The following is a 25,177-nucleotide window of genomic DNA, read 5'->3' as shown; positions in this document are numbered from 1 at the left end:
GCATAATAGTTTTTAATTTAATGTAAAAAGTATTAAAAAAGAAAAATAGTAAGTCAAAAACAGGCATACTCTAAGATTTCTAATTTCCTGTGATAGTTTTAACTTTTTTGAAAAACCAAAACATCTATTTCATAAATGATATATCATACATAAACCACAAATTAACCATCCACAACCTCCCCACTTATTATAAAATGCTTGTTGTATTATGCTGTTTGTGAGTTCATTCTAAAATGATTATGCATTTTTTTTGTTCATTAAATTTGAGCATGTCGGCACAATAAGGATGGAAACAGAGAGAAGCTCCACAAAAAAATTCCACGCTTTCACACAAGCAGATCCTCCAGAGCTCTGGAAAGATGTGGATCTCAATGCTCCCTAACTTAAAGTAACCCATTAGAAGCTGAAACTTGGCAACCAGACAGATTTAAAAAGTAAAGGAAAATTCATATTATATATACCAGGAAACAAGACTTTTGCAGATCTTGTTTTTTTTTTTTTTTTTTTTTTTTTGAGACGGAGTCTGGAGTGCAGTGGCTTGATCTCAGCTCACCGCAAGCTCCGCCTCCCGAGTTTACGCCATTCTCCTGCCTCAGCCTCCCGAGTAGCTGGGACTACAGGCGCCCACCACCTCGCCCGGCTAGTTTTTGTTTTTGTATTTTTAGTAGAGACGGGGTTTCACCGTGTTAGCCAGGATGGTCTCGATCTCCTGACCTCATGATCCGCCCGTCTCGGCCTCCCAAAGTGCTGGGATTACAGGCTTGAGCCACTGCGCCCAGCCGACTTTTGCAGATTTTTTATATATATATATATTATTTTTTGGATACAGGGTGTTGCTGTCACCCAGGCTGCAGTGTGGTGGTGGTACAATCATAGTTCACTGTAGCCTTCAACTCCTGGGCTCAAGTGATCCTCCTACTTTGGCCTCCCAAGGAGCTGGGACTACAGAATTTTTAACTGAATCTTCATAACTCTCTAACTCACATTAAATTACTCCCAGATATTATTTTTTTACTGTGAAGATGCCATTCTGGTATATTACAACTAACAGAGAAGTCAGACATCTGAACCGAACTGTGTGATCCTGAACAAGAAAATTATTTAACCTCTCAGAAACTCCTTTATAAAACTAGAATATGTACCTAGAGAAGTTTGTGGGTTTCTTTGGAGATTAAATAAGAAAACTATAGCTAAACACACCCACCTCCCCAGTATAATGTTCACCATATAGCAGCAAATAGTAGTTCCACTTAGCCTGAAACCAACCTGAGATAACTTGCTAAGTCACACTAAGCACTAAGTAGCAGGCCTCATGTTTGAATTTCAGTTTGTTTGAATCCAAAGTCAATGTGTTATAAGGGGGTATAAAAGATGAAAACTGAAGCAATTTTTAACTAAACGGCTCACACAAATTTCAACATTAGTGGTATATATAAGGCATAAAAATAAAAGTATTAAAATTTATGAAAGCATTCGAAATACGAAATGTACACAGGGATTGTCCCTGAATAGTGAGACCATAAGGGATCTTTTTTTCCTTCTACTCTCCTACATTCTCCAAATTTTTTCTAATAAGCAACAATAATTTCATAGCAGAAAGAAAAGACATTTTCCTTGTTTTTTCTTTATTTTTTTTTTTTTACAACTAGGGGTGGCACCTATTGTACTAAACTACCATATAAGAGAATGTACTGTATCCATCCAAGCCACAATACAGAAAAAAACCAAGCTACATGAAAAAGGTTATTTGTTAAATTAGGCTTCCTATCAACTTAAGAATGAAATCTACAGATGTATAAGAACTATATCGTACCACCGGTACAACTCACTGACAAAGAGTTTTCTCAACACAACATTCTAATTATTTAGTGTGCTTCAAAATGCCCCACCTTCACTTTCCTATTTACAATGACCTTTAAGGCTCTGGAATTTATAATAGTCAATATCCATTTTAATACTGACCAAAGAAACTGACCAAGTTCCTCTAGTGAATACCAGAACTAGAATATCTTAAATGCTTGCAAGTTTACACTAAATTTGACAAGGTACAGAATTTTTTTGCCTTTTTTTTTTTTTTTTCTTTTTAAGATGGGGTCTCGTTCTGTTGCCCAGGTTAGAGAACAGTGGTGCCATCTTGGCTCACTGCAACCTCCACCTCCCAGACTCAAGCAATCAATTCTCCTGCCTCAGCCTCCAGAGTATCTGGGATTACAGGGGCCCACCATCATGCCAGGCTAATTTTTGTATTTTTAGTGAAGATGGGGTTTCACCATGTTGGCCAGGCTGGTCTTGAACTCCTGACCTCAAGTGATCCACCCGCCTCAGCCTCCCAAAGTGCTGGGATTACAAGCGTCAGCCACCACACACTTGACCTTTGCTTCCTTTCTTAATATATGCTTAATATATTAATACTGGGCAAGGGGGAAAGTAAATAGGCACACTGTTGCATAAGGGGTAATTAAAATCTGTATTATCCTGGTAGACTCTGGTAACAAACTAATAGTTTATGTGTGTGTGTGTGTGTGTGTGTGTGTGTATGTATATATATTTAAATATACAGTCACCCTTCCGTATCCATGGGTTTGGCATGTATGGATTCAACCAACCACAGGTTGAAATATTCAGGAAAAAAATAAAAAATCCCACAAAATTCCAAAAAGCAAAAAATGAATTTACCACGTGCTGAGCATTACACTGAATCCATGAAAATGAAATGATGAACAGGTATTGTATCAGGTATTACAAATAATCTAGAGATTATTTAAAGTATAGGGGAGAATATGCATAGGTTACATGCAAGTACTATACCATTTTATATAAGGGATTTGAGCATCTGCAGGTTTTGATATCTGCAAGGGGTCCTGGAACCAATTCCCTATGGACAGGGAAGGACCACATATATTGTATCTATAGATAATCTTGATAAAATACAGTACTTTTATTATTTTGTAAATTAAGAATTGTTTTTATAAAAAATTGTTTCATAACCTCTGTTTTTGGAGGTGAGACACAGGGAAATGAAAGGAAGACAAAAATCAAAAGATTAGTTCTATACCATGACGAAGCAAAAAAAAAATGTACACTTGAAATTCTTCAACTGGCAATCATATATGTCACTTATCAAGATACTAGAAACAATAATGTTTGCCATATAGTACAGAATCCAATACTCCTCTGTTACTATGGGTTAGTTAAAAATTAATGAAGTGCTTCATCCTGATTTCTACACTGTATCACTGTAAGCCACCCTATGGAGAAGAATTATCCCAACTCTGAGAAAAAAAGTCAACCTCTCCCTTCTCTGCCCTTATGGAAAATAAGCCAGGCTGCCATGACAACCTCTGTTCCAAACAGCCTTCCACGGTGCCATCCTGCAGAAATCTAGGATTCAGTACAGCCGCTGTACCAGATGCAGATAAAATGCAGACCTCTTCACTATAAAGGAAAAAACACAAATAAGTTAACATTTTTCAGACAGTATAACTTTGGAAAATGCTAAATATCAAAATAATTATAACAGTGACAATTTAAGTTCAAGTTAGACTCTACTAAATATTAATTAATATCTATGAGGTTTAACTCATAAACCTAGCCTAGAAAACAGAGGTAACTTTATTTGAATGGAGGACAAGAATTCTTCATAAATTAAAAATTGAAATAAAGTATTAATATTAAAGACAATAACTTCATTTAAAATATGACAAAGCTGGGAATAGGAACAGCTCCAGTCTCCAACTCCCAGCGCGAGCGACACAGAAGACCGGTGATTTCTGCATTTTCAACTGAGGTACTGGGGTCATCTCTCTAGGGAGTGCCGGACAATCGGTGCTGGTCAGCTGCTGCAGCCTGACCAGCGTGAGCTGAAGCAGGGCGAGGCATCGCCTCACCTGGAAGCGCAAGGGGGAAGGGAATCCCTTTTCCTAGCCAGAGGAACTGAGACACACAACACCTGGAAAATCGGGTAACTCCCACCCCAATACTGCGCTTTAAGGAAACAGGCACACCAGGAGAATATATCCCACACCTGGCCGGGAGGGTCGCACGCCCACGGAGCCTCCCTCACTGCTAACACAGCCGTCTGCGGCGATCTATCCGCAAGGTAGCAGCGAGGCTGGGGGAGGGGCGCCCGCCATTGCTGAGGCTTAAGTAGGTAAACAAAGCCGCTGGGAAGCTCGAACTGGGTAGAGTTCACAGCAGCTCAAGGAAGCCTGCCTGTCTCTGTAGACTCTACCTCTGCGGACAGCGCACAGCTGCAGTCCATTAGGGGAAAGAGCAGGGCGGTGCAGACGCGAACGACTCTGTCTGACAGCTTTGGGGAGAGCCGAGGATCTCCTAACGCGGAGGTTGAGATCTGAGAACGGACAGACTGCCTGGTCAGGTGGGTCCCTGACCCCTGAGTAGCCTAGCTGGGAGACATCCCCCACTAGGGGCAGTCTGACACCCCACACCTCACAGGGTGGCGTCACCCCTGAGAGGAAACTTCCAAAGAAAGAATCAGACAGGTACACTCGCTGTTCAGCGATATTCTCTCTTCGGCAACCTCTGCTGCTGATACCCAGGCAAACAGGGTCTGGAGTGGACCTCAAGCAATCTCCAACAGACCAACAGACAGTCCTTCTGACTGTCAGACGGAAAACTATCAAACAGGAAGGACACCTATACCAAAACCCCATCAGTACGTCACCATCATCAAAGTCCAGAGACAGACAAAACCACAAAGATGGGGAAGAAGCAGGGCAGAAAAGCTGGAAATTCAAAAAATAAGAGCGCATCTCCCCCTGCAAAGGAGCGCAGCCCATCGCCAGCAACGGATCAAAGCTGGTCAGAGAATGACTTTGACGAGATGAGAGAAGAAGGCTTCAGTCCATCAAACCTCTCAGAGCTAAAGGAGGAATTACGTACCCAGCGCAAAGAAACTAAAAATCTTGAAAAAAAAGTGGAAGAATTGACGGCTAGACTAATTAATGCAGAGAAGATCATAAACGAAATGACAGAGATGAAAACCATGACACGAGAAATACGTGACAAATGCACAAGCTTCGGTAACCGACTCGATCAACTGGAAGAAAGAGTATCAGCGATTGAGGATCAAATGAATGAAATGAAGCGAGAAGAGAAACCAAAAGAAAAAAGAAGAAAAAGAAATGAACAAAGCCTGCAAGAAGTATGGGATTATGTAAAAAGACCAAATCTACGTCTGATTGGGGTGCCTGAAAGTGAGGGGGAAAATGGAACCAAGTTGGAAAACACTCTTCAGGATATCATCCAGGAGAACTTCCCCACCTAGTAGGGCAGGCCAACATTCAAATTCAGGAAATACAGAGAACGCCACAAAGATACTCCTCCAGAAGAGCAACTCCAAGACACATAATTGCCAGATTCACCAAAGTTGAAATGAAGGAAAAAATCTTAAGGGCAGCCAGAGAGAAAGGTCGGGTTACCCACAAAGGGAAGCCCATCAGAATAACAGCAGACCTCTCGGCAGAAACTCTACAAGCCAGAAGAGTGGGGGCCAATATTCAATGTTCTTAAAGAAAAGAATTTTCAACCCAGAATTTCATATCCAGCCAAACTAAGCTTCATCAGTGAAGGAGAAATAAAATCCTTTACAGATAAGCAAATGCTTAGAGATTTTGTCACCACCAGGCCTGCCTTACAAGAGACCCTGAAGGAAGCCCTAAACATGGAAAGGAACAACCGGTACCAGCCATTGCAAAAACATGCCAAAATGTAAAGACCATTGAGGCTAGGAAGAAACTGCATCAACTAACGAGCAAAATAACCAGTTAATATCATAATGACAGGATCAAGTTCACACATAACAATATTAACCTTAAATGTCAATGGACTAAATGCTCCAATTAAAAGACACAGACTGGCAAACTGGATAAAGAGTCAAGACCCATCAGTCTGCTGTATTCAGGAGACCCATCTCACATGCAGAGACATACATAGGCTCAAAATAAAGGGATGGAGGAAGATCTACCAAGCAAATGGAGAACAAAAAAAGCAGGGGTTGCAATCCTAGTCTCTGATAAAACAGACTTTAAACCATCAAAGATCAAAAGAGACAAAGAAGGCCATTACATAATGGTAAAGGGATCAATTCAACAGGAAGAGCTAACTCTCCTAAATATATATGCACCCAATACAGGAGCACCCAGATTCATAAAGCAAGTCCTTAGAGACCTACAAAGAGACTTAGACTCCCATACAATAATAATGGGAGACTTCAACACTCCACTGTCAACATTAGACAGATCAACGAGACAGAAAGTTAACAAGGATATCCAGGAATTGAACTCATCTCTGCACCAAGCGGACCTAATAGACATCTATAGAACTCTCCACCCCAAATCAACAGAATATACATTCTTCTCAGCACCACATCGCACTTATTCCAAAATTGACCACATCATTGGAAGTAAAGCACTCCTCAGCAAATGTACAAGAACAGAAATTATAACAAACTGTCTCTCAGACCACAGTGCAATCAAACTAGAACTCAGGACTAAGAAACTCAATCAAAACCGCTCAACTACATGGAAACTGAACAACCTGCTCCTGAATGACTACTGGGTACATAACGAAATGAAAGCAGAAATAAAGATGTTCTTCGAAACCAATGAGAACAAAGATACAACATACCAGAATCTCTGGGACACATTTAAAGCAGTGTGTAGAGGGAAATTTATAGCACTAAATGCCCACAAGAGAAAGCAGGAGAGATCTAAAATTGACACTCTAACATCACAATTAAAAGAACTAGAGAGGCAAGAGCAAACACATTCAAAAGCTAGCAGAAGGCAAGAAATAACTAAGATCAGAGCAGAACTGAAGGAGATAGAGACACAAAAAACCCTCCAAAAAATCAATGAATCCAGGAGTTGGTTTTTTGAAAAGATAAACAAAATTGACAGACCGCTAGCTAGACTAATAAAGAAGAAAAGAGAGAGGAATCAAATAGACGCAATAAAAAATGATAAAGGGGATATCACCACCGACCCCACAGAAATACAAACAACCATCAGAGAATACTATAATGCCTCTACGCAAATCAACTAGAAAATCTAGAAGAAATGGATAATTTCCTGGACACTTACACTCTCCCAAGACTAAACCAGGAAGAAGTTGAATCCCTGAATAGACCAATAGCAGGCTCTGAAATTGAGGCAACAATTAATAGCCTACCCACCAAAAAAAGTCCAGGACCAGATGGATTCACAGCTGAATTCTACCAGAGGTACAAGAGGAGCTGGTACCATTCCTTCTGAAACTATTTCAATCAATAGAAAAAGAGGGAATCCTCCCTAACTCTTTTTATGAGGCCAACATCATCCTGATACCAAAGCCTGGCAGAGACACAACAAAAAAAGAGAATTTTAGACCAATATCCCTGATGAACATCGATGCAAAAATCCTCAATAAAATACTGGCAAACCGGATTCAGCAGCACATCAAAAAGCTTATCCACCATGATCAAGTGGGCTTCATCCCTGGGATGCAAGGCTGGTTCAACATTCGCAAATCAATAAACGTAATCCAGCATATAACAGAACCAAAGACAAGAACCACATGATTATCTCAATAGATGCAGAAAAGGCTTTTGACAAAATTCAACAGCCCTTTATGCTAAAAACGCTCAATAAATTCGGTATTGATGGAACGTACCTCAAAATAATAAGAGCTATTTATGACAAACCCACAGCTAATATCATACTGAATGGGCAAAAACTGGAAAAATTCCCTTTGAAAACTGGCACAAGACAGGGATGCCCTCTCTCACCACTCCTATTCAACATAGTGTTGGAAGTTCTGGCTAGGGCAATCAGGCAAGAGAAAGAAATCAAGGGTATCCAGTTAGGAAAAGAAGAAGTCAAATTGTCCCTGTTTGCAGATGACATGATTGTATATTTAGAAAACCCCATGGTCTCAGCCCACAATCTCCTTAAGCTGATAAGCAACTTCAGCAAAGTCTCAGGATACAAAATTAATGTGCAAAAATCACAAGCATTCTTATACACCAGTAACAGACAAGCAGAGAGCCAAATCAGGAATCAACTTCCATTCACAATTGCTTCAAAGAGAATAAAATACCTAGGAATCCAGCTTACAAGGGATGTAAAGGACCTCTTCAAGGAGAACTACAAACCACTGCTCAGTGAAATCAAAGAGGACACAAACAAATGGAAGAACATACCATGCTCATGGATAGGAAGAATCAATATCGTGAAAATGGCCATACTGCCCAAGGTGATTTATAGATTCAATGCCATCCCCATCAAGCTACCAATGACTTTCTTCACAGAATTGGAAAAAACGGCTTTAAAGTTCATATGGAACCAAAAAAGAGCCCGCATTGCCAAGACAATCCTAAGTCAAAAGGACAAAGCTGGAGGCGTCACGCTACCTGACTTCAAACTATACTACAAGGCTACAGTAACCAAAACAGCATGGTACTGGTACCACAACAGAGATATAGACCAATGGAACAGAACAGAGTCCTCAGAAATAATACCACACATCTACAGCCATCTGATCTTTGACAAACCTGAGAGAAACAAGAAATGGGGAAAGGATTCCCTATTTAATAAATGGTGCTGGGAAAATTGGCTAGCCATAAGTAGAAAGCTGAAACTGGATCCTTTCCTTACCCCTTATACGAAAATTAATTCAAGATGGATTAGAGACTTAAATGTTAGACCTAATACCATAAAAACCCTAGAAGAAAATCTAGGTAGTACCATTCAGGACATAGGCATGGGCAAGGACTTCATGTCTAAAACACCAAAAGCAACGGCAGCAAAAGCAAAAATTGACACATGGGATCTAATTAAACTAAAGAGCTTTTGCACAGCTAAAGAAACTACCATCAGAGTGAACAGGCAACCTACAGAATGGGAAAAAATTTTTGCAACCTACTCATCTGACAAAGGGCTAATATCCAGAATCTACAAAGAACTCAAACAAATATACAAGAAAAAAACAAACAACCCCATCAAAAAGTGGGGAAAGGATATGAACAGACATTTCTCAAAAGAAGACATCCATACAGCCAACAGACACATGAAAAAATGCTCAGCATCACTCGCCATCAGAGAAATGCAAATCAAAACCACAATGAGATACCATCTCACACCAGTTAGAATGGCAATCATTAAGAAGTCAGGAAACAACAGGTGTTGGAGAGGATGTGGAGAAATAGGAACACTTTTACACTGTTGGTGGGATTGTAAACTAGTTCAACCATTATGGCAAACAGTATGGCGATTCCTCAAGGATCTAGAACTAGATGTACCATATGACCCAGCCATCCCACTACTGGGTATATACCCAAAGGATTATAAATTACTCTACTACAAGACACATGCACACGTATGTTTATTGTGGCACTATTCACAATAGCAAAGACTTGGAATCAACCCAAATGTCCATCTGTGACAGACTGGATTAAGAAAATGTGGCACATATACACCATGGAATACTATGCAGCCATCAAAAAGGATGAGTTTGCGTCCTTTGTAGGGACATGGATGCAGCTGGAAACCATCATTCTTAGCAAACTATCACAAGAAGAGAAAACCAAACACCGCATGTTCTCACTCATAGGTGGGAACTGAACAATGAGATCACTTGGACTCGGGAAGGGGAACATCACACACTGGGGCCTATCATGGGGAGGGGGGAGGAGGGAGGGATTGCATTGGGGAGTTATACATGATATAAACGTCATGCACATGTACCCTAGAACTTAAGTATAATAAAAAAATAAAAAAATAAAAAAATAAAAAAAATAATAAATAAAATAAAATAAATAAAATAAAATATGACAAAGCTGAAAGAATGAAATGTTTCAAAATATATAAGCAGTAATAAATTAATTGCTGAATCTAGCATGAATCAAATTATATTAAAATATTCTTTAATGTATATGAAGTTTTATTAAAATTATTCTAAAAGCACAACTATTTAAATATCTCTAGGTGATTTATATAGCTTAATCTAAATTTAAATCATTATAAAGGTTTCTGAAACAATACATAAAATATACTAAATGAAGCTTAAACTATATCATCATATAACAGAAAACTGATATTCAAATAATTTTTAAATTCTTTATATGTCACCCAATTTGAAACCTAAAAAATTAAACAATCAACATAATTATTGAATGAGATAACCTAAACAAATGAGAAAAGTAGCAACCTAGGGATGAACTGCTGAAAACCAGGTATAAGTAAAACAGAAGCCTAAGAGAACAGGGAAGGAACAGTCACTTGAACTGTAAATAAACAAAGGGAGACCAGGCTTAAAGTGTAGGCAGGAATTAAGGATGTCAGAAGGAATAACATGAAACCACTGATGCCTTCGAATCAAGAAGTTATAAGAGCAGAAGTGCATTTCAGAGAGTTTAATCCAGTAACAGTAGCATGGGCTGGAACAGAAAAGATTAGTAAAATTTTAAATACATAGATGTTTTTGAGGTCTAGAAAGGAAAAAAAGCTTCTGTCAAATGTACTCAAACGTCTAAGTAAATTAACTGAACTCATTTGCAGACTCCTCCAACTGTGACCTATCTTCAGCCACCCTGAGTCTACATTCTGTGGCCTTCTTTTTTTGCTACTCTTTTAAGTGTCGAATGCATCTTGTAAGCTTTGAAACCTCTCCCTATGCCTTTTCTTTTTATTTATATAATTCATATTCATCCCCCAAAATCCAACTCAAGCATCAGTTACTTCATTGACACTTTCTTCCAATTCTACTTCGAGCTTTCAGCCCTCTAGGATCCCAAAGCATCTATATCTCAATTTTAAAATGTATTTTACATCATAATTATCCAGTAGAATGTAAATCTGATACCAAGAACTATGTCTTCTTTATAAAACCATATCTCTGGTTGGGTATGGTGGCTTACGCCTGTATTCCCAGCACTGTGGGAGGCCGCAGCGGGCAGATCATGAGGTCAGGAGTTTGAGACCAGCCTGGCCAACACGGCAAAACCCCATCTGTATAAAAAATACAAAAATTAGCCAGACATGGTGGCAGGCAGCTGTAATCCCAGCTACTAAGGAGGCTGAGGTGGGAGAATCACTTAAGCCCGGGAGGCGGAGGTTGCAGTGAGCCGAAATCACACCATTGCACTCCAGCCTGAGTGAAAGAGTGAAACTCTGTCTCAAAAACAAACAAACAAAAAAACCATTTATCTGAGGCTTGAAAGTTCATGACATTAAATCCATCAGTGCGGCAAGACAACCAGGGAGTAAGGCAAGATAAGCATGACAAAGTTAGTAGTTAACAAGAGTAGAACAGCTACTATGGGAATAAACAGTTCAGGAGTATAACACATGATCTGCAAAGGAAAAGAAAAGCCCACAGAAGATTAAATAATATGGCTCTGTAATGCCCACATTTACTACAGTTTAATCATTTTTCCCTAACAACAAGGATCACCACAAGAGCAGAGGATCTGACGGTAAGAATTATCTAAGAATAGATGGTAGAAAAATAAGATAGCAGAAGGTTAAACAGTTTCTAGATGATATCAATTGTAAACTTCCGAGGGGGCTGAAAGTAGGGTTCAAGGATGGCAAAAGAAAAAGAAAAGCCAGAACCTAAGTAAGGGGCTGAGAAAACAATTGGTTAAGGTAAGGTTCAAAACAAACTAGATATAAAAGAGCAAATGATATTGGTAGAAAAATGTTAAGTTGTGATCTGAGAGTAAAATTTTATAGTTTCAAATTTTTAAGGAGGAACAGTATCAAGTGATACTGGGGTCCAAAATATGGTTGAACGTGGGGTCAGAGGACTTGAAAATAAGAAACTATAATGCCAGCTGCTAGAATGAACATAATCACGTGTAACTGGAGGAGAGAACAGAGAAGTAACTAAGAAAGGCAAAAGAATGCTTTGGAAGTAGATAATGGAACAGTAGAGTGGCATGTACTTTAAAGGAGGAGATTGTTCAAATGAAGGGAAGGAGAAAAAGGAATTGAGAACCAAGAGTATGAAAGCCCCTCCCTAATTTGTCAGTATTAGGAAGAATGATTTGTTAGCAGGAGAAAGTTACATTACAGTAGGTAAAAGAAGGCAGAATGAGTTTGTGGACAAACTTTAAAGGCACATGGCAATTCATTTACAGTAGATTAAGGGTTCCAAAGGTTCCAGTGAAAGAAGTTAATACAGTTACACAGTAGAATAAAGGAAGCCTAGAGTTAATATTTGCTATGTGCCAGTATTATATTCTCATTTAATATTGATTTAAACAATTAATTGATCTGTGGTATTATCTCCATTTTAATGTACAAACTGAGGCTCAGAAGAGTTAAATAACTTTCTCAAAATTACACAGTCATTAACTGGCAAAGACGGCATACGAACCTTAATCTAATGTACTCCAAGGCCCATGCTCCTGACCACTTCGCTATTCTCTTTTCTTTTATTTGCATAAAGCTTTTCCCCTTTCAGATGGCAGTCTAAATTAGTGTCTAGAAAATCAAGTTGTTATTATCATTTACCAGATGCTAGTTGATTCACTGTAGCCCACTACAGCATGACAGCCTAATGCTTTAGCATGTGATTTTATTTCTTGTCTGATTTCTGCCCACCATGCATCTCGAGTTTCTGGTTCATCTGAAAAATAAATTTAAATCAGTTTATTACTCAACAGCACATTATCTATATGAACATGAAATGTTTAAAATAAACATACTATGGGAAGTAAAGAAGTATTATTCTATAATGGATTTTTAAACTTCCCATCTTTAAAATGTTACTTCTCAAAAGGCATAAGATTTAACATTTTAAACTTGATTGCTGGAAAACAAACCACCTATCTGCATTTGCTTTATTACTTTAAGAGATAACTAAAGGAATATATGATTAGATATAATTTTAAATGTAGACCCAGACTTTCCAAATTCTTATCTTAGCTACGATTAGAATTTTAGAATTAGACTAAGAGGATATTCTACATCTCACCTCACTGAGTGAACACCTTATGTGTTATATCCATAAATTTAACTTAAATTTGGATTTCATTTCTTGGTACCTATTTTTTTATAACTCACTATATTGTGGATTCTTTCCAAGGCAAAGATTTGTCAATGTTAAAAGAGAGAAAGCCATCTGTAAGCCATCCTTCTACAGAGATGTGGGTCTTCAGGCAAAATACAAGAAATTAGAGACTAATTAAAAAAAAAAAAGAAAGCAAACACACTTAAAAAATTAACTCCAATACTTTGGTAATGTATATAAGGAAAAATTTCAGATATAACACTCCATGTATTGGTCTGTAATTTTTAAAAATGATTTGGAATCACAGAATTGTATTTTATTACCAAAGAGAAGTCCAATATTGCTTGTAATGGAGCGCTGTAAGTGGAGCATCTGTCATACATATTTCCTAATCACTTGCATTTAGCTGCAAACTACTGGTGACAGCAGCTGCAAATTATAGTAGCTTTTCATGTACAACGTGTTAAAAACAGAAAGTCTATAATTAGCATATCATAATTTATTTCTTTTTGTGGCCAATTCTCATTTGGGAACAACTTGATATAGAAAAAAAAAATCAACTCTAAATAGAATGCTAAGCTCTCATCGTAAATTTTCCATATAAAAGACACTAATAAATCTAAAAACCAAAAAATCCAAAGTTTCTATTTTTGAATTGCAGTATATATCTGATTTTCAAAATATGTTTTTCAAAATTAGTAGAATAAGTAGAATTATACTCACTAGTAAAATAGTGAAGACAGCAAAGTAAAGAAAGGTTAAGAGGCGTGTTATAGCTCACATTCCTATGATGAAATTTTTGTTTCCTCCACAGGGAGGAGGATCAGCAAAGGGGAGAATTAAGGAGATAAAAGCCAGAACTACAAATGATGCCAGCCAGTTCTTGAATTAAAGTTTTGGTTCCAAGACAAAGCTACCTTAAAACTTTCTTTCAGAAGAAAGAAATGCAGAATTCAGGAAACTGAGAAAAACATCAAAGTACAAGATCAAATAAGGATGAGAAATAGAAAAGACTACAATATGGTATTAGCAATCAATGTTATAAATTAAGAAATGTGTGAACAATTAAGTGAACCTATTTTACACAAATACTACTTGTGTTAAAGAATTTCTTCATATTCCCAAATGAAATATATATATTAACAGCAAAAATACACTTCCAAATCCATACTCTCTTTTTCTTCTAAGACATACACACTTACGGACCAATCTGAACATCCATTTAACATCATCCTTTCCTAAAAGAGAATTTTTGTATCATAAGATGAACTATTATTCAGGTGGTTGCTCTAATCTATTAAATTACCTATGATTCTGAGAAAATACTAATCACAAATAACTATAGAAAAGTATCCCAGTTTAGAAAATACCTATTTTCCAAAAAAATTGCATGAAATAAAAAGTCTTTAACTTTTCATAAGCTCACTAATAAAACCTACTTACTTTTTAAATCATTCTAGAAGTTTACAATATTATTTTCTAAAGCAAATAATTATGTACTATGTTTTTATAAGAATAGATTTTTCTCACATTAGGTTTGCCTACATCTGTACCACAAGTAATACATGGTAGCTTTACTGTTTTAAAAATGAACTTTACAGAAAGTAATCCATAAACAGTGTTTTAAAAATTAATAAAAAATGGAGGAAGCTACTTAAGTTCTACATATATTTATTTTTAAAAGGCCAGCATATCTAAGTGGGAAAGTATATTATAACAATTCCTATGAGATATCACATAGAATACAAAGTTCATTTACATTAAACTTACCTTAGTATAACACATAAAATAATCAAATAATTAAACCAAACACTATGAAAGAATAAATGGCTGATTCAAAAAACAAACAAACAAAAAAAAAGCTGAATGCAGCACAAGTGGAGCATTCATATTCTTCTGACAAATTCACAAGCAGCCTTTATTTTAACACATGAGCCACACAATTGCACATGGGGATGCCATTATTGTATTTAATAAAGTATTTACAAGTTTAATACAAAGCTAAAAAGTTACATAACATGGGAGCTAAGGAAGCAAATGGCATATGTCCACACTCCAGAAAACTTGTTAAATTTGGTTTTTGGCTAAAGCAAAAGCTTAAAGAACGAAGGGTTTGCAAAGCAGATTCAGCATACAGGAGCCAGAAACAGTGGATATTTTGGCGCATGCTTGGATCAGGTGACAGTACAGACTGAAAACTATGGCAGCTCACTGAAATGGTTACAGAAAGTAATGGCCCTAAATTCTAGGTGAAAGCAAGGCAAGCATACAGTAGGGAGCACTTAATCACAAACTGGTAATTATACTAACAATTATCTACAACTGTAAGCAAGAGACTAAAGGAAAAATTTTTGGCTACTAAATTTAGGGGGCGTTTAATTAAAATAAAATTAAGATTAATTTGTTTAACAGTAAAGAAAAGTTATATTTATCTTCAAAGCTTATTTTATACTCATGCCAGACATGAGCTAGAGGATCTTCAAGCAGTAATTATGATTCAGCCTATTCTATTACCAATAAAAATTCAGAGATATCACAGCATTTAATCCCTATAATAGAATGTTTAAGGTTTAAAAACTGATAGCTACAGTCTTACAGGAATGTATTGTGTTTTCCTATAAGAAATGAATTTGAATTATTTTATTCACCCTACAAAAGTACAAAATTGAGGATACTATACTAACATAAAAGCAAACAGAGTCTGGCTTAAAATTTTGTGGTAACTATATATGCCACATATGAAATGATACTATTTAGTTATTTGAAGGATATACAGCTGAGATGTGAGGTCACATTTAATAAACATTTCAAAGAAGTTAAGAAACAAACCTCTTCACCTTAAACACCATGTTTCTTCTGCTAATCTACAGAATTATTTATAATTATAAAAGTTATTTTAGGAGAATTTAAAATTTAATTATATACAAATTAATATATTTTTAACATTTTTATACTCAAATTATATATTTTATACATATAAGTTTAATACACAAATTATATTTTATACTATTTTATGTTTTTCTTCTATGGGTCAAAACTCTTTGTAGATAATATCACAAATCTTTTAATATATCCTTTTAATTGCAGGCATGAACTGAGCTCTAAATCAATCCTCACTGATGTCTCTTTTAGGGGTAATGTCAGTACACTTAGGTTGACATCAGAATTCATTCATTTTTACTATGTTACATTCCTAGAGCATGGCCACAGCTCAGTATCTTGCCATCTTTTTAACACTGTTTCTGAAGTGCAGGTGAAACTGGTAAAATTCTAAAACGGCAGTTTATATCTCAGAAAATAACAATGTGAACAACTCAACATGATATGCCCTTATTAAACTCAACCTCTTTGAGATTTTAGGCAATCACACAACTGGCAACTAAGAAACACCAACTACCTGAAATGTTAAGTTCAGTCCATTTTTATATAGCCCTGGAAGAGAATAACTCTGCCTTGCAGATTCTTTTAACATGGTTAAAAGAAAAAAGAAATTATTCTAATGTTTTAAAGCAGATTCACTATAGTTAACAACACTGTACTGTATATTTCAAAACAGCTATAAGAGAGAACTTGAAATGTTCCCAACACTTAGAAATGATAAATACTCAAGGTGATGGATACTCCAAATACCCTGATTTGATCATTACTTATTCTATGCATGTAACAAAATAAAACATGTACCCCATAAACAAATATTATGTATCAATAAAAATTACTTTAAAAATGGACAGTTATTCAATCTAATTTATAAATCAACAAAAGGAGATAACATGTTAGGTTGGATCAAATAAAGGTTAAGACAATGATAATCTATCATGTTAACGGACAGTATAAAAAGCTATATTCCCAAATACCTGAAAGTAACATTCCAACTGCTAACCTCTTGAAGAAGATAAATTTCCCCTAATGAAAAAGAAATTAGAGAGTTCAGGTTCAAAGGAGTATATAACCTCAAACTGGGTGGGGATCAGTAGACTAGGAAGAAGATTCTCATTATAGAGGAAGTCATGTGCAAATACGGAGCAAACATCAAGACGTAGTCATTTGGGATGTTAGGAGGAAACTAAGATATAATCCATGTTGGACCAAACTGGAGTCTTTACTATCTGTAAATTTAGAAAGTCAAATGTGTAATCTACTCCATAATTGTGAAATTTCACTACACACACGCATGCACACACACACACACACACACACAATGTAACTGGAGTTTCATTATTCTCAAGTTACTGGTAATATAGAAAAGCTCACATGTCACACATACTGTATTTATGCCATCTTGCATCTTGAACTTATTTATCTACTTCCTGAAAACCTTATTAAAATACTGAAAACCAAAAGCTGTATAACTACTTTAGGTATAGTTTGTACATCTGTTTATAAGTATCTCTCAGAGAAAATGATAATTGCTGAGATTATCAGTAGAATTAAAGTTCCAAGACAGCCTACCACCTATCTCCATTTAACCAATACACACATATGCACACACCAAATAGTGTAAGAATTACCCTAGACTGGGTGTGGACAGGCTGCCTGCCTCGCTTAACAATTTTGTTCCCAGTACCCAACACAGTATTCAACACATGGTAGGCACTCCACAAACATCCACTGAAGAAAAACTTAACTGAATTGAAACTTAAAAAAAGAAATTCATTCAGATGAGCAGACTGACATCTACATTCTATAAATATATCCTTATATAATCATCTGACTCACACTTTGTTACCATTAAATATTTTGTAAAGTAATTATCATACTTATTTTTATAGGACATAACTACTCACTTTTGCTCCTAAAATAAATTTTCTAAACAACTATAATTCTGACGGCTAACAAAAAAGACTAATATGTTCTAATTTTGAACCATTAATCCAAAGCTTGCCTTATCATTAGTAAAAGTTTATGAATGAGAAAAACTTAAGTATAGTATGTCCTAAGATCTATAATCTGTCTAAAATAAAATCTGTTTAAAACCCTTTTAAAAATATTCTCGGCCGGGCGCGGTGGCTCAAGCCTGTAATCCCAGCACTTTGGGAGGCCGAGACGGGTGGATCACGAGGTCAGGAGATCGAGACCATCCTGGCTAACACGGTGAAACCCCGTCTCTACTAAAAAATACAAAAAACTAGCCGGGCGAGATGGCGGGCGCCTGTAGTCCCAGCTACTCGGGAGGCTGAGGCAGGAGAATGGCGTAAACCCGGGAGGCCGAGCTTGCAGTGAGCCGAGATCGCGCCACTGCACTCCAGCCTGGGCGACAGAGCGAGACTCCGTCTCAAAAAAAAAAAAAAAAAAAAAAAAGAAAAATATTCTCAAAAACAAACAAAAAGCTATCTAGTGTTAAACAACTTGTTTTACTAACTCAGGACTTAAAATATCAACTCACAAATTTTGTCTACATCTGAACTTTTAAGAAATTAACCTAGCAAGGTATTTTTCAATTTCTCACTAAAAACCAATTATAAAATATTACACTAACAAATGATCGTTTTAATTCTAATCAGTGACAGCATGCTGGTAAAAACTTGGATAGGAAATTTCCCTATGGATTTATCGATTGACATCAATCTGCACCTGTAAATGTTGGACTTATCATATGGTTTACCAGACTGAATTTAGGTAAATCTACATGATGAATATGATTTACTTCATAGTCAAACATGCATTACTTACATCAAAACTTATATTTTGAACTCCTAAGAACAAAAAAAGTTTACAATATTGAAAAGATTATGAGATATTATCTAAAATTCTGAGCCTCTTGGTGCCTTTGCTTTTCTGTAAGATATACTTTCTGAGACAAATAACTGAAAAGTTTCTTTAGGCAACATACCAGCTTCTGACTGAATCAAAATGGTTGTATTATTTCATTCTAAAAAATATAATATAAACAATTAGAAATGTACATTATTATGTTTTTATCAAAAAGAAAAATTGCTTTTGACTCTAAAACACATCATCAGCTGTAAAACTTGCTATCTTAGTCTGGTTTATTTAAAAGCTACAAACTACATTCATATGTAAAATTACTTTTAAAAATTATATTCACATGTGGAAAGGGAAGGAGGAAAGTTTAAGAAAGCTGTTAATCCCCAAGTCTGTTCTTAGTTATCTATTTTGGAACACTTCTAGAATTATAAATAAAAATGCTAACAGTTACACTTTTACAGTATCCTACAGAACACTAAATCTATTCTATTCAAATCTAAATGTGCATTTAAATATACTTTATTTTTAATTTATGAAACATTAAATACTTATGTTTAACAAATACTTGCTTAATCTTAAAGCTAATGCCTACATCATTTACCTGATATAGAAAACCATCCAAAACATAATAAATAAAATTTTAAATGATCATTCTGAAGTTAATGACCTAAGAAAAGTCATTGATAATTTATAGTATTTCTATGGCTTTCATTAATTCATTTTAATTAACACAGTTTTATATTTGCATTTCCACTGAAATTACAAGAGTTATTACATACGTAGCACAGAATATATCTGTATAACTGAATTGACCTTAAACTTACTTCATCTAGAACATTTCTAAAAACTTCACTGAGCTGCCATAATTTTTGTCAGCATATGTAGTACTGAATGACCATTAAAATACCTGAATTGAAACTATTCCAGTCTAGCAGTTTGTAAGATCTTGTGTTACCCATAATTCCGACAAAGGCTGAGTTCAAAACAGCAAATTAGTAGATCAGTTTTAGGTGCAGAATAGTAGGAATAAAACAAAAAACACTACAAACAAGAACACAATTGACAACACCACTCGACAGGAACTGGAAAGACACAGACAGCAGAGTTAATAAGAACTAGAAATAGAAAAGGGGAAAGGAGCATGCTATAGTAATCTAACATTAACTAATCTAATTATTGAATTACCTTGATTTTTAAAACCACCCCATTCTTTCCCTTGTTGCAGTCACCTGTTTGCTCAAAATTTACCAAAGGAGGATGTTCTTTAAAAAAGCCTCCAAAATAAGAATCCATAGTTAGCAGGTGGTAGTGGTTTTAAAATAAGATTTTTTCCCTTCTATAGGGAGAATGAAACAAAAATTTCCCATATTCACTAGTCAAAAAATAGCTGCAAAATTCATTTGAGAATGCAAACACAGCATTTTTAACATTAGCACATGCATCTCAATCCATCATAAGTTTCTCTCAGCTGAGTAACTGTCACAAAATTAAAACATCATCATTATGGTATATGTTAATCTAGAGTTTTGTTTTGTTTCAACATTCAGCTTTTCTTAAATATATTAAAATTTCTTCATAAATAATTACTTAAGAGGCCTGGAGATTAGTAAATGTTCTTAAGAAATGTTCCTTTTTAGTGCATAATAATACATAAAACAATCCAAAGAATGTGACATTTTATTTTATTTTTTGAGATAGAGTCTCCCTCTGTCACCTAGGCTGGAGTGCAGTGGCATGATCTCAGCTTACTGCAACCTCCATCTCTAGGGTTCAAGTGATCCTGCTGCCTCAGCCTCCCAAGTATTTAGGACCACAGACATGTGCTAACACGCCCAGATAATTTTTGTATTTTTGGTAGAGGGTTTCACCATGCTACCCAGGCCGGTCTCAAATTCCTGAGCTCAAGCGATCTGCCCGCCTTGGCCTCCCAAAATGCTGGGATTACAGGTGTAAGTGACCGTGCCCAGTCAGAATGTGATACTTTAAATCAAAATAATATAATATTGGAACCATTAGAATAATTACATGTATTTAACTAAAAATAAAACAAAATGAAAATGTAACTCATATACCATTTGAAAGCACTTATATGTATATGTCTATGACCTTTCGGGAAATAATCCATTAATAACTGAGAATTTCTACGTGTGAGCTGAAAAAATACTCTAAACTGGGAGGAAAGGCAGAGAATGGGTGAGCTGGTAGTTACAATACCCAAAAGACATTCTGTAATAAGAATTACTCTTTTCTTCCCTGGGCCTGGATTCTTACATTTCTTGCACAGGTAGCATGAACTGGCAGGTAAAATAAACCCCAAAATGCAGTTAGTTTTTTTTTTTAAGTAGTGACGCTTTAAATACAGCTCTCTACTTAAACTTATTTAAGTAAACTTCACTTGTTCTCCCAGACTCTATAGCTTACTCAGAGTACATGGAAGCAACAAAACAAAATCAAAATGTTTTTCTTTTTCTTTCTTTCTTTTTTTTTTTTTTGAGACAGAGTCTCATTCTGTCGCCCAGGCTGGAGTGCAGTGGCGCGATCTCAGCTCACTGCAACCTCCGCCTACCGGTTTCAAGCAATTCTCCTGTCTCACCCTCCCGAGTAGCTGGGACTACAGGCGTCTGCCACCAGGCTCAGCTAATTTTTGTATTTTTAGTAGACACAGGATTTCACCTTGTTGGTCAGGCTGGTCTCAAAACTCCTGACCTCAGGTGATCCACCCGCCTCAAAGTGGCTTCCCAAAGTGTTGGGATTACAGGCGTGAGCCACTGCGTCCAGCCCAAAATGTTTTTCAGTAAGCAGAAGATATTCAGTAATTAAATATATTCCTGAAACCATGTTTCGAACTATTAGATCAGTGGGTGCCATCTATTAAAATATTTGAGTCAATGGTCCATAGAAACACAGGTAACTGGCCTTGGGTCGTAAGGCTGATGTCAGGTATGTTAACTCGGTACTTCCTTGCATTTTTCAAATAATTCAAGTTCCTTAAAACAAAGACGTAGAATTTGGCATAGTCTTCAGGATCCCAATACATTAAACTGGCATCAGTCTGAATTTTTCTTTAAGTACTGTACACAAATACCACAATGGAGAAAACATCTTATATTGACCACAAAAATAAGAAACGGGGAAAAAAAAACTAAAGAAGGGAAAAAAAAGAGAAAACCAGTGCTTAAAAGATGTATTTGCCCAGTTATAGAGTTAAATAATCCTGACTTGCACTGTTTTTCTGAAATCTCATTCAGGGTCCAGAGAATTCTAGTCTTCTCTGAAATAAACTCAAATGACATCAAACTACAGGGCATAAACACTTTTAAAAATTTTAAAAATAGTAATGCTCTGTATCCTCAAAAATAGTCATTATTTACAATGCTTTGGTCCAATAACTTCAAAGCATTTTACCCTTCTTTTTTTCTTTTTTTTTTTTTTGCGACAGAGTTTCGCTCTTGTCGCCCAGGCTGGAGTGCAATGGCACGATCTCGGCTCACTGCAACCTCCACCTCCCAGGTTCAAGTAATTCTCTGCCTCAGCTTCCTGAGTAGCTGGGATTACAGGCGCCTGCCACCACGCTCAGCTACTTTTTGTATTTTTAGTATTTTACAGGCGTGAGCCACCGTGCCCGGCCACCCTTCTTTTTACAGCTGTCAATACAAGCCTCACAAAGAGGTCACTGGATGTGACAATTTAAAATTTTCAAAAATATATACGTCTATATGCCAAATAAGAATACTAATATAACTTCAGGTTTAAAGTATGTTGACTGAGCATCTAGTCAATGAGAGATATAAGAACACATTCCATATGGAAAGTTCCCACTATTTATCATGCTTATTTTAGACACAGAAAAATCACCAGAGTATTTCTGATCCAAGGGCCTGAATCCAGTAGGACTTTGATGCCTACTTGCTTTTATAATTATGTTCCTATGTTTTAAAGAAGCAAGCTACTATTCTTACTCGTTTGCTTAAACAGAACAAATAGCTACATAAAAGAAACTGAGGGACCAGATATTAGTTTGTTTGTCTGCTTTTCAATTCTTAGCTACTCTAGACAAAGTCTACAATTACTTTGTTGCCCATGCTGGATTCCACCACCGATGAGAGTGGAATCCCAGTACAGTGCTGGGATCTCGGTTCTGTGTCTCCTAAGTGCTGCCTGGGCAGGCTGGAGGGGACAGGTGGCCATGGTCAAAGACAGTCCCGGTGTGTTCAAGTTACACAATGAGCTCTAAGAAATGACAGCTCCAGTTGCCTGCTCAGGAAGAGGGTCTTTGACCCATGGACTCATCTGGTTCCCTCTGCTACCTATCTGTTCCTATGACACCCACAGTGTTTACACAGGTCTTGTTGTGCTGCCCAGACTGTTGCTCAAGTCTGGCTATGTTGTCCTGGGCTCAAGCGATCCTCCTTGCCTCGGCCTCCTGAGTAGCTGGGACTACAGCCACATGTTACCGTGCCCAGCTTTACAATTACATTTTTAAAAATACCTGTTTTAAGAAAAACGAAAATAAGCAATCTATAAAGAGCTACTGCTAATGAAAAGAACTAACATCTTAAACTAATGGCCATAATGGTCAATTTATAAAAATGTTTATCTCCCCTTGGTCAAAGAAAAGTTATTTAAGGATTTCCTTAAAGTGATATTGTGACCAAAAATAAATTAAGATTTGTTTTTTACAGAAAAGTAACTAAAATATACTTAGTTTATTTATAATTAAGATTACTACAAATATATTAAAGTAACATGCTAGTTTATACTTTCTTTTCATTTCTCTTTTCAGATAGATTTGGCTTTAAAAAATCATGAAAATCAATTTTAATAACCACAATTTAAATAAAGGAAACACTGAAACTTTTTAAGAACATACCAGGATTGTGGATACGATCCAAAAGCTTCACAGAACGTGCACTAACTACACCCCCAACGTGTACAAGGAATCCAGGAGGAAATGCCGTCAAGGTAAAAAATGGAAATTCCTAGTGGAAAGAATAGGGGAAAAATAAAACTTACCGTGTGTAAAGTGTAAAAAATTTGCTGATTAAAAAGCTTGTCGTAAGCAAATGTATTACATCCCTCGAAATAAAAGGCCACCCATTCTACATTACACATGCTTTGTAATTAAGTTTTATTAAATGTTTAGAGTTTCAAATCCATTTCCCCATATATACAATGTTATACAGAATCCAAAGACCCATTTTGTCAGTTCTCAATGAGGAAAAAAAAAGTGTTCTTTCAATTTAAGATATTTAAAAGATACTCTTCCTTCCTCTGAATCTCCAACTCTGATGGAACTTCTCAATAAGATGAGGGAACTGCCCTATCACTCTACCCCACTATCTATTTCTCAGTGGTATAGACACCCCCTTCACATGAACACCCAGTATAAGACACTGGTAAAGACTCTAAAAACCTGAGGCCAAGAGATCTAAATGAAAGTGGGACCAAGGGAGGGTAAGTGAGAGGCTAAGCAGTGTGGGTTAAGAGAAAGAGAATAGGGGCCAATATCAAGTTGAGGTGGGTAGAGAATCATTGCCTGAGGTTACTCTGTCAACACCAATGTGGCATGAACAAATACAAGTGCATAAAGGTACATTAAGGAAAGGTGACAGGTACATAGATAATAGCTAGGAAGGCAATAAAACTCCACAAGTTCTTGCACGCTTTATTCTCTCCTTCTCTCTTAAAGACATAAAATTCATCAACTTAGAGACAAAGAGAAACACAAGAAAGAGAAATGAAAAAGCCGAGAATGGAAATTCATTGAAATAGCACCCAATAAGAAAACAGAGCTCCTGTGGAAACATGGAGGACCCTCACATTATACAAATTGGATGCAAGTAAGGATAACTTGATGTTTGACCTGTCTGGTTGCAAGATTAATGTAGCTCACTTAACTGGAATCACTTACCAGTAGCCTCAGCTATTTAGAACATAATTGAGCATAATTGAGAAAAATAAGCAAAACAGGGCTCTCAACAGTCAAAAGAACTGTTACGGTCTCAAGCACTAAAGCTCATATACTTTATTCATAAGAGATTCCCACAGATCATATTCGTACTATATTACAGTAGTTATAAATTTTTATCTTAAGAACAAACAATTCTAAAATTTATCATGATCTTATTTTCAAGACCACCGCAGATTAAACGCAACAAATAAAAGTTGGTAAAGAGATACAGAATACCACCAGAAGCAGGCACATTAAAAGCAGCAAGAATTATTCACTGGCTGCTTCAAGCATGGAAAATACAAGCTCACAAAAGCATGATCACAAAGCACAGCAACTTGGAATCATTTAGCACAAAAGCAATCAGTCCTGTGCAACTCAGTAACCCATGAAGGTTGAGTATAAAAAAACATGTGTACACACACACAATTTGGAAATAAATTCAGTTCAAATTTAGAAGTAATCTTTAAACAAGAGAAAGAAAAATCTAGGCTACGTAAGAAAAGA

The 25,177-nt window shown here is 36.3% G+C and overlaps 1 protein-coding gene across 7 annotated transcripts in view; it reads right to left on the bottom strand.

The window, feature by feature from the left end:
- Positions 1-25,177, bottom strand: part of C2CD5 (C2 calcium dependent domain containing 5) — a 99,160-nt gene that overhangs the window by 36,460 nt on the left and 37,523 nt on the right. For 6 of the 7 annotated variants that reach the window (XM_033222678.1, XM_033222680.1, XM_033222681.1 and 3 more), the window contains exons 10-12: positions 23,591-23,699; positions 12,516-12,630; positions 3,340-3,435 (exon numbers count right to left, since the gene is read on the bottom strand). In XM_033222678.1, coding sequence (XP_033078569.1) covers positions 3,340-3,435; positions 12,516-12,630; positions 23,591-23,699 — 320 coding nt within the window. Of the gene's footprint in view, positions 1-3,339; positions 3,436-12,515; positions 12,631-19,627; positions 19,694-23,590; positions 23,700-25,177 lie in introns of all 7 variants that reach the window. The other variant, XM_033222684.1, reaches the window with a different exon arrangement.

This window comes from Trachypithecus francoisi, unplaced genomic scaffold, assembly GCF_009764315.1.
Source record: "Trachypithecus francoisi isolate TF-2019V2 unplaced genomic scaffold, Tfra_2.0 Lachesis_group11, whole genome shotgun sequence".
Lineage (NCBI taxonomy): Eukaryota > Metazoa > Chordata > Mammalia > Primates > Cercopithecidae > Trachypithecus > Trachypithecus francoisi.
The sequence above is the reverse complement of the archived record's forward strand: the minus strand, read 5'-3'. Positions and strand labels throughout refer to the sequence as shown.